The 15667-nt window shown below is 47.8% G+C and overlaps 1 protein-coding gene and 2 long non-coding RNA genes across 8 annotated transcripts in view; all 3 read left to right on the plus strand.

Moving 5' to 3' along the window:
- The window catches only part of nfia (nuclear factor I/A), a 158539-nt gene extending 157717 nt beyond the window's left edge, over positions 1-822 (plus strand). For all 6 annotated transcript variants that reach the window (XM_042005890.1, XM_042005889.1, XM_042005893.1 and 3 more), the window contains one exon: positions 694-822. In XM_042005890.1, coding sequence (XP_041861824.1) covers positions 694-708 — 15 coding nt within the window. In that variant the 3' untranslated portion in view covers positions 709-822. The remainder of the gene's footprint in view (positions 1-693) is intronic.
- A 46-nt stretch (positions 823-868) lies between these two features.
- On the plus strand, positions 869-4230 carry LOC121652834. Its single transcript, XR_006012691.1, has 2 exons — positions 869-1409; positions 1521-4230. It is a non-coding gene; the product is annotated as an uncharacterized LOC121652834 (long non-coding RNA).
- Positions 4231-4792: 562 nt separating this feature from the next.
- Positions 4793-7870, plus strand: LOC121652835. The gene is made up of 2 exons (XR_006012692.1): positions 4793-7029; positions 7070-7870. It is a non-coding gene; the product is annotated as an uncharacterized LOC121652835 (long non-coding RNA).
- The last annotated feature ends 7797 nt before the right edge of the window (positions 7871-15667 follow it).

The raw sequence follows: 15667 nt of genomic DNA on the forward strand, positions 1-15667 counted from the left end.
GTGCAGGTGGAGCGCATCAGCAATTAAGCCTGTGCTGGAGGGAGAATGTCTTCAGGGATGGCTGGGAAATCTCAGCGCCAGCTATACACCGTGACATGAATATGTATTACAGGCGTCCACCTGACCTTTTATAGCCACCATGTGGGCGGGGCAAGGCTCTCCTTCACGTGCACCGACTTTAGAGTTGATTCTGACTTGTCCCATAGTGATGAGACAGACATCCTGTCTGGGTTAGATCTCAGTAAAGGAGGCAGGGGCTTTTGGAGGACTGGACTCTACTGCTTCCTCGACAGCGGCATCTTTTCATAGGTAGCATATAAAAACATATTTCGGTTGTTCCTCTTGTTTCATGTCTGTGACATGTAACTACCAGGATGAACCGGAGGAGGTTTACCAGCAGTAGGCCATGAAGTCCAGGAGTTCTTGTTATGGTCTTCAGAGGACCAGACGAACTCCTGCAGACCAGTTTAACCTAGACTTTTCAGTGGTGCTTTGCAGAGGTAGGATGTAGCACCAATCCTACGGTTAAAGTTTGGATGACCCCTTGATCATTGAAAGAATGGGGTCAGCTTACCTCTATAAGGACGGCGGTACCAAAGGGGAAAGGGGAAGTAGGACTAGGTGCTGGATTGGTTCTGGTACGTTGGGTTTATGATACTAACTCTCTCTCTCTCTCTCACTTGGTCTCCACAGTGGTACCTGGGATAAGGACTCTTGAGGCGCCTCGACCCACCTGTACAGATCGCTGCAGACTCCTCCTTGAGCTTTGACCTTTGATGCCAGCTGTGACAGAAAGCCCCACCTTACTCATCCCTGGTCCCCCCCCCCAAACCCCCCCCCCCCCCCCCCTTTCCCCCCCCCTTCCAGTGTCTGGTTCCACCCCCACCAGCACCATATGCAGACTCAGCAGCATCAGCATGGCTTCGCCACAACAAACGTACCTGGTGTTAAACACCCTCTGTATGACTTCCCTCTAGACATATGGATCATATGTCAGTCTCCACAGTCCCAGACCCTGAGCTCCCCAACCGATACCCCCCACCCCAACCGGACCAGGCCAGGCCAGTATGAAGAATCTGAGGAGGGGCTGAGCCTTCAGTTTCTTGGAACAAGACTAAATCATGGAGCTTCCTCTTTGGAGAAACTTCAGACACTCTTCTGTCATCCTGCTTGGTGTGTGCATTCTCCCCACACTGTTGTTGAGGGGTGGTGAGGTGTTACCTGGCTCTGAGAGCACCACCTAAAACCCCCAGCCCACCATGCACACTCACCTGGGGATAGACTCCACCCCCTGGAGTCATCAAGACTCCTTCCGAGGACATGAACTAATTCTAATGGGAGGAGCTGAGCCGATGGGAGGCGGTCCATGTGGAGGAGATGCTCACCTGTTTCAGCATTACCTACATGTGGTGGGTGGGGTTGGGTGGGGGTTGTATTTGTGAATTGTGAACAGATGCTGGTGGATCCATGCTTGTTTCTGTGGAGGCATGGCTTCATGGCTCATGATTTTTCTCTCTCAGCCACCATTTCAGCCGGTCCCCTCCTCTTTCCTCTATCCATCCACCAGTCCGAGCGGAGAGCAGCATGCTGGGTGGGCTGGGAGCTCTGGTGTCCCAATCAAAGCAGGCAGACAGGAGAGAGATGAGTCAATAAAACTTTGAGGAAAGTGCAATTTTGTTGGCTAGCTGTTGGAAAAGTTAAATATCTTTGTAAGATAACTCTTTGAACACAGCTGTGGAAAAGTATATCTAAATATATATTTTTCTTCCTAGTCCGCTCACTCCTCCGGGACTCTAAAATACTGGGGTAAAAAAGAAAACAGCACTGAACTCCAACCCACAGGCTTGTGAGAACTAAGACGAGCTGTTTTCACTTCTATTGTTTAGTATTTGTTGTATGTTCTTGTAAAGTTGTTAGTTTGGTAGAAGCCCTTTAAGATATATCATTTTAAACTCTCCGTTTTTTAAAAGTATTTCTTGCAGACAAATCTGCTTTTTTTAAGTTTAAAATGAAAATAATGCAAATCACATAACTTATTTTACTGAGCACTTCGAGGCAAATCAAAAAAAAAAAAAAAAAAATCAGGCAAAAACATTGAAAAATGACATTTTCTCTGTTTTCTGTTGACATGATAATCCGCCCGGTAACGGGCCGCCCTGTTATTGGGTCAGCCTCTCAGAGGCCTTGTCCAATCACAAGCACTTCTTCCTTTGACCAATGGGCTATGAGTGTGTAATCAGGGGGTGTGGTTTAGTAATGAAGAGGCGGAGCAGACAGGAACAACCCAGCGCTTCACATGCAACTCTGCATTTACTCAACTTCACTTGCTTTTCTTTCCTATACCATAAATATATTAAACTATATAAATATATACACACTCACACACACTTTAACAACCACCCAGCGTTTAAAAAATGTGAATTTAAGTGAAAAATGTAAAATGAATAAAAAAAACCTGCATGTTTTAGTGTTAGTGACAGTTTTTCCACAGATGACGTAGTTAGTGAGATACAGGCCGAATATTTAAAGCCAACATCAGGGACTTCCAGCAGCCGCCTTCTTCCTGCCGCTGTCCCTCACAAACGCTTCCCACCATCCCTCCGGTCTGTTGGTTCCTCCTCCATCCCCACAGATCAGTTCTGCTCCTCAGGTCCAAGACCATCTTTCATCTGTCGGGAAACATGTTGCACGAAATCAGTCGTTCCTCGTCAATGTGCCTTGAGCTGAAGTCCTTGAGGACGATCCGCCGTGGGGAGCGGCGTTTGCGTTACCGCTAGCGCTCTGCTTTTTGCACAGGAAGCTGTGATCCAGTCCATCATCATCCATATGAGCAGCAAGTCTGAGGCAGTCAGCTGGTCCAGCCTGTAATAAAACCAGCTGTTAGAACAGCTCATGTGATAAGCTGCTTGTGTCCGTCCTGCATCGTCCTCCATGACAACTTCCTGCAGACTCGCTGCTCATTGGAATAATTTTGAAACCGAACTTTCTTCCTGTCTTCCTTCACTTCCGTTGCTGCGATCTCCAAATCTTGTCACGTCTTCCTGTTTTTATTATTTCCTCCATTTTGTTCCAGAGACAAGCCAAATATGCAAAAACCTGCTCACTCGTCTTCTCTCTCTTTACTTTCAACCAAAGTTAGCGTGCACGTGACAGCCATTGTGGTTGGTCCCTAAGAATGGAGAAGCCCTGCAGCGACACTCCACTTCCTGTTCCACCCGAGTCCTTCCAGCAACCCTCCAACATGTCTGACTTCCTCTCCATCACAGAAGACTCGTCTGACAATGACTCGCTGGGCGGAGATGATTCCCTGTTCAGCTCCAATGTCCAGCAGGAGGCGCTGTGATGGTGGAGGAGCTACAGGTGTCTGGGTTGTTACCTCTCCTTCCTTTTAACCGCGACGTGGCCCTCATTTATCTGCATTAGATAGAAAACAAACAACAAAGCAGCTTCCAGGTTACAAAAAAAACAAAGTTGCAACATTATTAAAAAAACGTACCATCAGACCCGAGCAGAACCCGTCCGGAGCCGTTCCCTGGGCCGATCGAACCGTCGGACCCGAGCCGAGCCCGTCCGGAGCCGTTCCCTGGGCCGATCGAACCGTCGGACCCGAGCCGAGCCCGTCCGGAGCCGTTCCCTGGGCCGATCGAACCGTCGGACCCGAGCCGAGCCCGTCCGGAGCCGTTCCCTGGGCCGATCGAACCGTCAGACCCGAGCCAGGACCTAAGCAATAGTTGGGGCAGTGTGTTTTCGTGGTTTGGTTTGTTTCAGTGTCAGCTGGAACCGGGTTGAGGCGGCGCCGCTGGGCCCGACCCATCTCTGTTGTATAGTTTTTGGAATTCCAGGGATTTTGTCAGGTTATTAAAGGAAAAGTTCCGGCTCCGAAGCCTCATTGGTAGAACCGAAATTAAAACTTTCCTGTTTCTTTTCTTGTCTTTTTACTGGATTTGTGTATATTTAAGGACATTTTTCTGCTGTTGATGACATCATGGCGTTGCTGATGACATCACAGTGTTCTTGCTCTGAATGGGAACCCGAGCTGATCCATGTAAATGTTCCAGTTTGCTGTATGTGATGAAGCTAAATTTAGTGGTTGTGAGGAAACGAAAATGTCTGCGTTTTTATGCATTTTAAGGTTTAGTTGTAGGAGACGACGTAGACGCGACGGATGAAGGACCGCCATCTTTTCTTCTTCTGTTCATCATTCCATGCAGGAAATAAACTGCTTGATTACACAACATGAAGCTTTTTCTTTTCCATCTGTTTTGCTTCACTGCCTCACAAATCACCTCTTCCTCTTCCTCCTCCTCCTCTTCTGCCTCTTTTTCCTCCTCCTCCTCCCAGAGCCTGAAGGTCCACTCTGATCTTCATCCATCCACACCTCCTCTGCTGCTCGTGGCATTCCTGCAGCCGAGGAGCGAGGATGAAGGACCCCGTTCGGTGCGATCCGACTTTCTCCTCCCAGTTCCAGAGCTTTGATTAACGGATCAATAATTCTAACGACCAGTTAATCTTCTCTTTACTGTCCTGATTATCGGATCAGAGCTTCGCTCTGGATTGTCCTGGAGAAACGTCCCACACGGCTGCTGGGTGTTTGGTGGGATCGGATCAGGAATGTTTCAGATGGAAGTTCTGAGTAAGTGTAGAAACTTGCTAGGATGCTGGGTAGTGGGCAGTAGCTCCGATCACTCTGGAATCTGTGGAGGGAAACTGGTGGGATTTGGAAGCTGGAAAGACCCCCCCCCCCCCCCCCCCCCCCCACACACACACACACACACACACACACACACACACACACACAGACACACACCCCTAACAGCCAGCAGGGCCCTTGGACTCTGAGCCCTGACCCGAAGCTTGCCCTCCACAGGGAATTCCACCCCCCCACCCCAACCCAATCTGCCGGGCTGCCGGTTGAAAGCGCTGGGGATGATGGGGTGGGATTGTTGGGGCATAGACCAGGGTATTTTCCTCCACCTGAGACCAGGTGATGTAGAACGCAGAGAAAGGGCAGAACAATGGTGCTCAGAGCTTCAGCGACGCCTCCAGGAGCTGATTGGCTGTAAGCCGGGAACTGGGAACAAACGGATGAAGGAAAGTTACGGGAAACACCGGAGCTGCTCTCCACGCTGATGCTCTGCAGAGACGTTCATTCATCCGGATGCAAACCCACGACATGGTGCTAAGTGTCGGACAGATCCGGTGACGGGAGGAGATCTGGGAAAGGTGGCAGTCGGAACATCCGATCCTGCTTCCTGACAGCGTTCCAAGCATCGCAGTGTCATCTGCATGAGAACTATGCACGGACTTTGGTTCGATCTGCGTGGTGAGACAGTTCTGATCCTCCCTTTCCAGATCCCAGCTTCTCCGGACCGGACATGTGAAAAACCAACCAGCAGATTCCAGAATATCCTAAACGATCTAATCCGTGCCTGTGAAACTGTGTTATATAACTTTCTGACCACCAGTAGCCTTTGCTGTCCGTCAGGCCCTCAGATTACCAGATTATAGCTAATGTTCAATAATCACAAGATATAACTGCATGCTATCCCATAATCGTCTAAAAAGCTGTTACCCAGGCGACCAGTGAGAAAATGAAAAGGCAGACGTAGTCTTTCTCTTTTGTTTGATCTCCATGCCCTTCATCCCTCCTCTTCATCACTTCATCCTGACTGGAAACAGCTGTTCTGACCATGATCACCCCCCGTTTGAATCCAACAATCTCCAGACAACCTCCTGCCCCCCCCCCCCCTCTCAAAAAATTGACCAGCAGGCTTAGAAATATCCATGACAACATACCCCCCCCCCCCCCCCCCCCCCCATTTTCCTGCAGGAGTCTGGATCGATGACCTTGGCCTTTTTCTGCAGCACTCAGCACAATCTGGAATCCCCCCCCCCCCCCCCCCAACAAACACACCTTCTCCTGCAGACCCTTCCCCCCCACCCAGGACTTCAAACAAGCCGCCTCCTCCAGGATCAGACAGGTAGCAGCACCTGGGAGACCCCCCAGTCCAGGCCAGCCGGGTCGATCGGTGCTCCAGCAGCAGCCTGTCGATGCTGCTCGGCTCTTTGAAACTAAACCGTTTCTTCCACTTCAATCTCAGAAACTTCACAGCAACAAACTTGATGAATCGACCCTTTTCCTGGAGGACAAAACTGGAATCTGGAATTTCCCTCGAAACGCCGAGAACCTCTGTTCTGGAACAAATTTCTCTTCCAATGTTCCAAATATCTGAACCTGAAGAGCCAAATTCCTCACGTCTGAGCGAAATATAACAACTAATCACGAGTTAACGAGTTCAGATCAGAGATTATTTTAGTCAACCTTTATTTAAACAGACAAGACAGATTAAGAACAAATTCTTCTTTCCAGCCTGGTGAGAGGAGGAAGAGAAAAAGTGTAAAATGAAAAATACAAATTCAGAAATGTACAAAAAAGACCCAGGGACGGGCCAGCACATCATTATTAATGATTAATTAATAACAAATAAGACTTTATTCAATGTTTATTAATGTCAGCATTACATGTTTTAATAACTGAAATAAATGTATAATAGAGGATTATTTATTATGTTTCTACATTTGATTTGTGTTTTATTAACTAATGTTCACAACATTTATTCTAACAGGAAGTTTTCATCTCGTGGTCGGTGGCCCTGAATTCCACAGAAATTAGTCAAATGTCCAATTTTCAGCACAGAAAAATGGTTTTATAAAAGAAATCAATCCTGAAAGTTTCTGAAAAAATCATTAAAAGCTTCTGTCATTATTTTTAGATCAGTTTGATTCTCCTCCGAGTTCACATTTATTCACTAGAATTTACATTAATTAGTTGTAAATCGCATTAATTCAAGCTAATTTCCCTTTATTTGAATCATATTTATTCATGTTAATTAACAACTTTAATTCTTTAATTAAGTCTCGTTAACTCATTAATTCACAGCAATTCATAATAATTCACAAATATGAATTAAAATCAATGAATGTTAATTAACTTTAACATTAATTTACGTTGAGCAATAAAAAAAGTCAGTTAATATTTTATGTTAATTTATCTTTTTCAGTCATTCAGTTTTCAACAAATTTCTGTTTGACTGAATTTTTTATGAGTTTTTACTATTTTTAGGAATTTCATACTTTTCAGCTCCATTCAGGAAAATAAAGAAACTTTCCACCTTAAAAACCACTTCCTGTCCGCGCGGACCAGGCCCCGCCCACTACGAATAACCTGTCTGTGATTGGTGGATTCAGATTTATTCAGGTGACAGATTGTTTATAAAACTTGTAAACATTCAAACAACAAACTCACCAGCTGGTGTGTTAAGAAAAGCAAACGATCGATCAGGTTGATCCGATCGATCAGGTTGAATCGATCGATCAGGTTGACCAGAATCTCTCGCAACGTTTCCTGGATCCTCTGGAGGTGATGCTAAGTGCAGCTAAGCCATGGCAACCTGGAGGAAGGATAGCGTTAGCCGCTAGTGGCCTGAGCCCCACATTCATTTCCCATCATCCCGTTTGAACTGCCCCAATCAGCATGGTAACCAGACCTCACCCCCCACCCACCCTCCCACCCACGCCTCACTCAGAACTGATGAAACCTTGTGCCTCGACAACTCTTTTATGAGCGCTGCAGCGTTTTGTGCCGAGCCGGGCCCATGCCCTGGTGTCTCCAGTGGTTCAGTGGAACCAGTTTCCATTAGTGGGCCATCCTGTGTGTTCTGGAGCCGTCTCCATTGTCCTGCTTTGGTTTCTGTATCAGTTTACCCTTTTCTCTCTGCCCATTAGAGACTCCATTTTCACGCAGACTCAGTTTACTGGAAGTATGATGTGCATTTCCTATGCAACGATTAAAATAAAGACACTAACGCTCCACTGTCTGTCTGCTGTCTCTGTTCGTCTTGTCTGCTTGTAAACCAAAGTAAAGCAGCTTCAGTTCTGGTTTACTGTCTGAGAGTCTGAAGCTTCATTTTTCATCACCAATGGGTTCAGGAGATTAAATTGTTAACATAACGTTAAAGTCAGTTTTCAGAGCCGTGCTGATCCTCATATTCACCGTTTACACAACAAAGAGCTGAACCCGGAGTTCAGATCAGCTTTATTTAACAACCTGATCTGAGCTGCTGTGCAGACAGAAGATGTTTTCTCCTGTTTTCTTATCTGATGGGGGAAGAGGCCCCTCCACCCGGGACACCACGCGTCCACAGAGCTGCTGGCCTTCGCAACATTTTAAAGAAGAAGAAGAAGAAAGAAGCTTGACTGACCTGCACACGTCTCCAGCTTCAGCAGCTGATATTACCTGATGGATCCCAACACCTGCAGCCACCTAGTGCGTCTGCAGGGGCTCAGTTTGGATTCTTGTTGAAATCGGAACCTCCAATCAGGTAAAGATGGTCGTATCAATACTTCAGTATCTGCTGAATATGAAAACGCTGCTACGAAATAAGAGATTAGTTTTCACTTCTGAGAGTTTCAGGTAATAAAGTTTGATGTGAAAACCAGCCACAGTGTGTTCTTCACGTCTTCCATGTCACATGATTATGGCAGCCAATCAGATGTCACAATTATGCTGCTAATATTAGCAATGATGATGGTGTATTTTAATATTTTCCTGGTTTAATGCAGGTTCTGGAGCACTATGTTTAATTACATGTATTATATTACAGTTTTGTTTAATAAGATAGGATGAGATAGCAAACTGGTGAAAAAAAACAGCATTAGAGATAAGAATAAAGAAAACTACAGAACAAAAACTATATAAAAATAATAGTAGTAGTAGTAGTAGTATTCTTTATTGCGGACTTGTGGTCCATAGTAAAGGCCTGGCCCCTCCCTGACCCACCATGTTATCATGGTGGAGGGGTTTACGTATCCCAATGAAAGAGCTGTCATCAGGGGCTCAAACAGGTGTCTAGGTAAAGGACCAGACAAAGTGGACAGGAGGGTGGACACCCTCACTGTATATATGAACTTTTGTAGGGACACAGTGATGCCAGTTAAGATGATGTGGTGCTTTCCCAGTAATAAACTCTGGTTAACATAGACATCAAGCAGCTTCTCAACCAAAAACGCTGGCATTGAAGGAGGGGGACAAAGAGAGGTCAGGATGGTCCAGTGTGCGTTGAAGGGGAGACTGACATGGGCAAGGTGGATTATAAAAGGTTATTCTAGAAAGGGGGTGGTGTCTACCCTCACTCTGTCATGTCGCTGATAGGGTCAGTTTTCCCAGCCGCTCACGAACGCATCTCCAGCTTTTCAGCTTGATTGCTGATGTGCTCCAGCTGGACTGCACCCTTTATATTCTGGGCTGTGACATCTCTTCAGGGCCAGATTGTCTCGGTTTATCCCTGCACGTATCCAGCCTCTGTTTTCTGCCTGTTTCCCCTTTTACCTGTTTACCCGTCCGTCTGCCTGTCTGCCGTCGACCCTGTATTCCTGCACCTGGACTTTCACCTCTGCTCGTTCCTGGACTGGTAACTGCCTTGGTTAATTATTGGATTCCCTGGTTTACTGTCCTCTGGATTGCTTTCAGGTTTCTGCCTCTAGATCACGGACTTGGCTTTATTGCTCTGACGGAGAAACACAGAAGCGCCTGCTGCTGCCGTCCTCCACTCGGACTCTCTGATCTCCGCCAGTTGCTTGAGTTCACTGTGCATTCTTTTAGTCTGTTAAATAAAACTCCTTCACCTATCCCTGGGGTTCTGATATTTTTATGAGTCCAAACTCCTGGTACGTGACAGTACGATCTGGCCAAACCATGGACTCGTCAGATCTCAGGGATCGGTCCGCCATTACGAAATCCGTTTCTAACTACCAATCCTCACAGGCCTCTCTGTCTAAGTCTGCCCCCAAGAAGGTCCACTACCCGCATGCTAGTCCGTCTGTTAATCCAACTCATGAGTCGTGTGAGTTTACTGCTGACCGATACTCTGGAGACCCAAGTCAGTGTCGAGCCTTTTTGGCTCATTGTTCGCGGCAGATTGACCGTTGTCCGTCCTTTTTTCCTACTGAGAGGGTCAAGGTGGCCTACGTCGTGTCTCGATTGTCTGGTCGAGCACAGTCATGGGGTTTTGAACTCTGGGAAAGGGGCCTGCCGGTGTCTGCTACTTTTCAAAGTTTTTCAGAGGAACTATGCCGGACCTTTGCACCACCCAGTCTCGAACCAGAGGCTTCTAACACTCAGATACCCACTTCTCAGATAAACCAGCCTATCACAAAGAAGGCTTCAGTCCCACTGCTCCCGTCTCCATTGTCGCCCCCTGCTCCCAGGCTCATGTCTCCAGTGTCACCTCCAACTCCAGTGCCTCGTCCTCCGGTGTCCCTGCCTGCTCAGCCTCCGGAGACCCTGTCTGCTCAGCCTCCGGAGACCCTGTCGGCTCAGCCTCTGGAGATCCTGTCTGCTCTGCCTGTGGAGGTCCAGCCTCCGACGCAAGCTCCAGTGTCTGCTCCGCAGCCTCCGACGTCTGCACCCCTCTTCTGGTCCCTGTTCCTGCGGAGGTCCCGGGTCAAGACACTCCTCTCCCTCTTCTTGTCCCTGTTTATGAGGAGGTCCCTGGTCCAGACGCTCTTCTTCCTCTTCTAGTCCCTGTTCCTGAGGAGGTCCCTGGTCAAGATGCTCCTCTTCCTCTTCTGGTCCCTGTTTCTGAGGAGGTCCCTGGTCCAGACGCTCCTCTTCCTCTTCTGGTCCCCGGTCGTCCACCGGAATTAATAGAATTTATGTGTCTTCCAGAGCTCCAGTCAGTGCTCTCAGCGTGCCCGCCAGAGATCCAGCAACTGCTGTCAGCCCGTCACCCGGGTCGCCCTCCGGAACCGGCCCTGTTGTCTGCTCGGCCTCTGGGTCGTCCTCCTGAAGTTCTGTCCCTGTCTGTGACTTCTCTGGTGCACCCTCCTGAATCCCTGCTCTTGTTTGAACTGGTCTGTTTCCCATCCGGATCTGTCTCCGGAGCTCCGCTTGGGACACGTCTCTCCTCTCCCTGGCCGTCCGCGGGACTGGCCCGCGTTCCATGCTTCTCTGATCTGTTTTGCCTCTCCTGTCTGCTGGTGCCCGCCTCCGGACCCCCGCCACCCTCCCGGCTTGTTTTGTGTTGGTGCCTGTTCTTGGGTTCGGATCCGGTTTTCTGTTCTGTCTGTTGGGTCGCCGGGGGTCAACTCTTGTGGGGGGGGTTCTGTCACGTCGCCGCTGACAGGGTCAGTTTTCCCAGCTGCTCCCGAACGCATCTCCAGTTTTTCAGCTTGATTGCTGATGCGCTCCAGCTGGACTGTGCCCTTTATATTCTGGGCTGTGACATCCCTTCAGGGCCAGATCGACTCGGTTTATCCCTGCACGTATCCAGCCTCTGTTTTCTGCCTGTTTCCCCTTTTACCTGTTTACCCGTCCGTCTGCCTGCCTGCCTGTCTGCCGTCGACCCTGTATTCCTGCACCTGGACTTTCGCCTCTGCTTCTAGATCACGGACTTGGGATTATTGCTCTGACGGAGAAACACAGAAGCGCCTGCTGCTGCCGTCCTCCACTCGGACTCTCTGATCTCCGCCAGTTGCCTGAGTTCACTTTGCATTCTTTTAGTCTGTTAAATAAAACTCCTTCACCTATCCCTGGGGTTCTGATATTTTTATGAGTCCAAACTCCTGGTACGTGACAGCCTCAGCCTCCACCCAGCCGGCCATGCTGCAGGGTGTCCCTCCTCCTCTGGCACTTCTACAACCAGTCTGACGGATCCTGCTGCTACAGTCACGCCGTCTCAGACCAAAGGGCTGAGCTTAGTGCACAGGGAAGGCAGCAGCTCCTCAAAGAATGCACAGCACAGCTAGCTGAGCCCCTTCACTGGATTTTCAACCAAAGTCCCGGAGCAGTTGAAATCATCTAGTCTGGTACCTGTACCCAAAGTAGGACAACCGACTGCTACTACTACTGGCCGCTGGCCTGAACTTAACTATTATGAAGACCATGGAATGTCTCGACTGTCATACGAGTTCTGAGGTCACTACTGCAACGGACCCCCTCCAGTTTGCTTACCAGGAGCATACTGGAATGGAGGATGCTGTTCTTTACATGTTACATCAGGTCTACACATACCTGGAGGAACCAGGATGTTGGCTTAAAATCATTTTCTTCAATTTCTCCAGTGCATTCAATACAATCCAGCCCTTCATACAGAGAGACAAGTTGGAAGGGATGGGAGTGGCTCGTTCCTGACCTCCTAGATAACAGCCTATCTGACAGAGAGGCCTCAGGATGTCAGGCTTGGGGATCTCTGAAACCATCAGGAGCACCGCTGGGGAACCACAAGGGATGGTGCTTGCACCGTTTTTGTTTACACTACACGGCAGACTTTAAGTACAACTCAGTACGACCCCCATGTCCTACCACATACAAAATTATTTCAATGATACAACTATTGTGGCCTGTATCAAGAAGGGGCAGGAGCTGGAGTACCGGGACCCGGTGGACTCTTTTAGAGACTGGTGTCATAAGTGCTGTCTCCACTTGAACACAGCTAAGACAAAAGAGGTGGTCCTCGATTTCAGGAGAGAGGGGTCACCTCCTTATCCAATATCGATACAGGGGGAGGACACCGAGGTGGTGCAGGTCAATAAATATCTGGGTGTCCATACTGATGATTGGTTGGACTGGTCCTGGAACACTAATGCTCTATAAGAAGGAACAGACATCTATTCTTCCTGCGATCGCTGAAGTCTGATGTGTGCATGGACATGTTGATCATGTTCCATCAGATGATCGTGGCCAGCGCTCTCTTTTATGCTGCAGTGTGCTGGGGTGGCAGCTTTACAGACAAGTCAGCACCTACAAGTCCGAGACCATGGTCCTCAGCCAGAAAAGGGTGGAGTGTTTTCTCCAGGTAAGGAATGAGGTCCTGATCCAAGTGGAGGAGTTCCAGTATGTCAGCATCTTGTTCAGGAGTGAGGGTAGGATGGAGCGGGACATCTACAGGAGGACGGGTGCAGCATCTGCAGTGATGTATCAAGATGCTGACATACTGGAACCGCCATGACAGGCACCGACCACCTCATGGCCACAGCTCTGAGAGGCTGTTTCGACAATGGAGGCATGGAACCCAACCCACTCAGAATCAATGTCCCCCGCCTCACTCAGGACATGTTTGATGGCCAGGCCAGAGCTGATGTTTTGCTCCTGGGCACACATCCTCCCCCACCATCAGAATCAGAATCAGCTTTATGAACACATACCAGGAGTTTTCTGCCGGCAGATGTCACTCCATTGGAAGTATTAGGATGAGTAAAAAGTAATTAAAATAAGTAAAGGAATGAAATGAGTAGGAAGTAATGAAACAGACTCTTATATAGAGGAGTCTACTATATACAACACAATATATACAAATACAATTTACAGCTACAAATATCAGATCAGTATACCCTGTATACAGTCACTGGCGTGCACAGATGGATGTTGACCTTACACACACATGCACGCGCACGTATGCCCGTTTCATTCCTGTCATTTCTTTGGCGACGTGATCACTCAAACCATTCGCCAACAAGGCGCATTGTAAGCATTGTAAGCATGTGCATTGCAGCAGCTGGACTGTCTGCAAAGGTCTGCAATTAGAAGTAGCTAAAAAGAAAGATCTGTCAGATAGATACAAACAGAACCAACCCAGGGCAGATCCTGATAGACTGACCCAGCACCTTAGCCTATCGAGCAGAATGTGATGGTCAACAGTATCGAACGCTGACATAAGGTCCAACATAAGCAGCACAGAACAATTACATCTGATTTACTCAAAAGAGCATCTCAGAGATCTATGAAACCCTGACTGAAAATGGTCAAGAATGCTGTGCTGATCCAGAGCAGCAGTTAACTGGTTGACCACAACCTTCTCTCATCGATAAATGGAAGCCTGGAGATGGGTCTACGATTGCCAGGGGGAGGGGGATCCAGATTGTTTTGATTTTTTTTTTTTTTTTTTTTCAAAAGTGGGGGAATAACAGCAGTTTTTAAATAAGTAGGTATCTTACCGAAGGCCAGTGAAACACTGACAGCACTGATCTCCTATCAGCTGTTCAGGAGTCTGATGGCCGAGGGAAAGAAAGACTTTCTGAGTCTGGTTGTCCTGCATTTCAGACTCCTGGATCTCCTGCCTGAGGGGAGAGAGTGAACAGTCCATGTTGGGGGTGGGTGGGGTCTCTGATGATGGACTGGTAGATCCTCTGCAGAGGGGGCAGCAGAGTCCTGGTGATCCTGGACCAGTCTTCACCACTCTCTGCAGGAGTTTGCTGTCGTACCACACTGTGATGCAGCTGGTCAGGATCAAATCAAATAAAATCAAACTTTATTTATATAGCACCTTTCATACATAAAAATAGCAACTCAAGGTGCTTTACAGAGAGTAAAATCCCCCAGAACCCCAACCCAAGAGCAGCAAGCCCACCCCCCACCCCTTCCCATCAAACATACACACAACACAGAGGGTAAAAGCAAGTTAAAAGGACCAGTGAAACGCTGTCATAAATTCTGGGGTCTTGTGGTGTGGGGAAACACTGAGATAAAACACTGTAAAACCAAATCTAAAACAATCTAAAAAAACCAACCCTGGTTGCTAAGACCCATAAAATAAGAAAACCTGTGAAATAAGAGAATACAAAATGATAAAACAAATACATAAATGATAAATAAATAGAAGCTGAATACAGCCTGTGTCCATCCATCCATCCATTATCTTGACCGCTTATTCCATTATGGGTCGCGGGTGAGCTGGAGCCTATCCCAGCATTTTAACAGGTGAGAGGCAGGTACACCCTGGACAGGTCACCAGTCTGTTGCAGGGCCAACACAGATAGACGAACAACCATTCACACACACACACACACACACACACACACACACACTCCTAGGGAGAATTTAGAATAACCAATTAACCTATTGTGCATGTCTTTGGACGGTGGGAGGAAGCCGGAGAACCCGGAGAGAACCCACACATACACGGGGAGAACATGCAAACTCCACACAGAAAGGCCACCGCCCTCAAGGTTCAAACCCCCCGCCGAGATTCGAACCAGTGACCTTCTTGCTGTGAGGCTGCGGTGCTAACCACCACACCAGCCACATGCAGCCCTACAGCCTGTGTGTTAAGAATAAATAAATGAATAAATACAATAGTAATAATAAAAGTAATGATTAAAATGCTAAACTAAAAAGGTGGGTCTTGAGTCTGTTTTTAAAAATATCCACACTAGGTGCTCCCCTCACGTCCTCAGGCAGGCTGTTCTACATACGAGGGCTGTAGAAATAAAAGGAGGACTCGCCGTGTGTTTTTGTTTTTACTCTGGGAACAGTTTAAAGGCCAGTACCAGAGGACCTGAGGGGTCTAGTGGGCTCATAAGATAAAAGCAAATCAGATAAATAAGGTGGGCTAAGACCATTAAGAGACTTAAAAACCAATAAAAGAATCTTAAAATCAATTCTGAAGCTGACGGGGAGCCAGTGCAGAGACTTTAAAATTGGTGTAATGTGGGCCCTCTTTCTGGTCTTTGCCAACAGACGTGCAGCTGCGTTCTGTACAAGCTGCAGCTGGTTCAGGTACTTCTTTGGAAGACCAGAAAGAAGAGCATTGCAGTAATCTAATCTTGATGTGATAAAAGCATGAATCAGTGTCTCTGCACTGGCTCGAGAGAGAAACGGCCTGATGCGGGA

This window comes from Melanotaenia boesemani, chromosome 14 (assembly GCF_017639745.1).
Source record: "Melanotaenia boesemani isolate fMelBoe1 chromosome 14, fMelBoe1.pri, whole genome shotgun sequence".
Lineage (NCBI taxonomy): Eukaryota > Metazoa > Chordata > Actinopteri > Atheriniformes > Melanotaeniidae > Melanotaenia > Melanotaenia boesemani.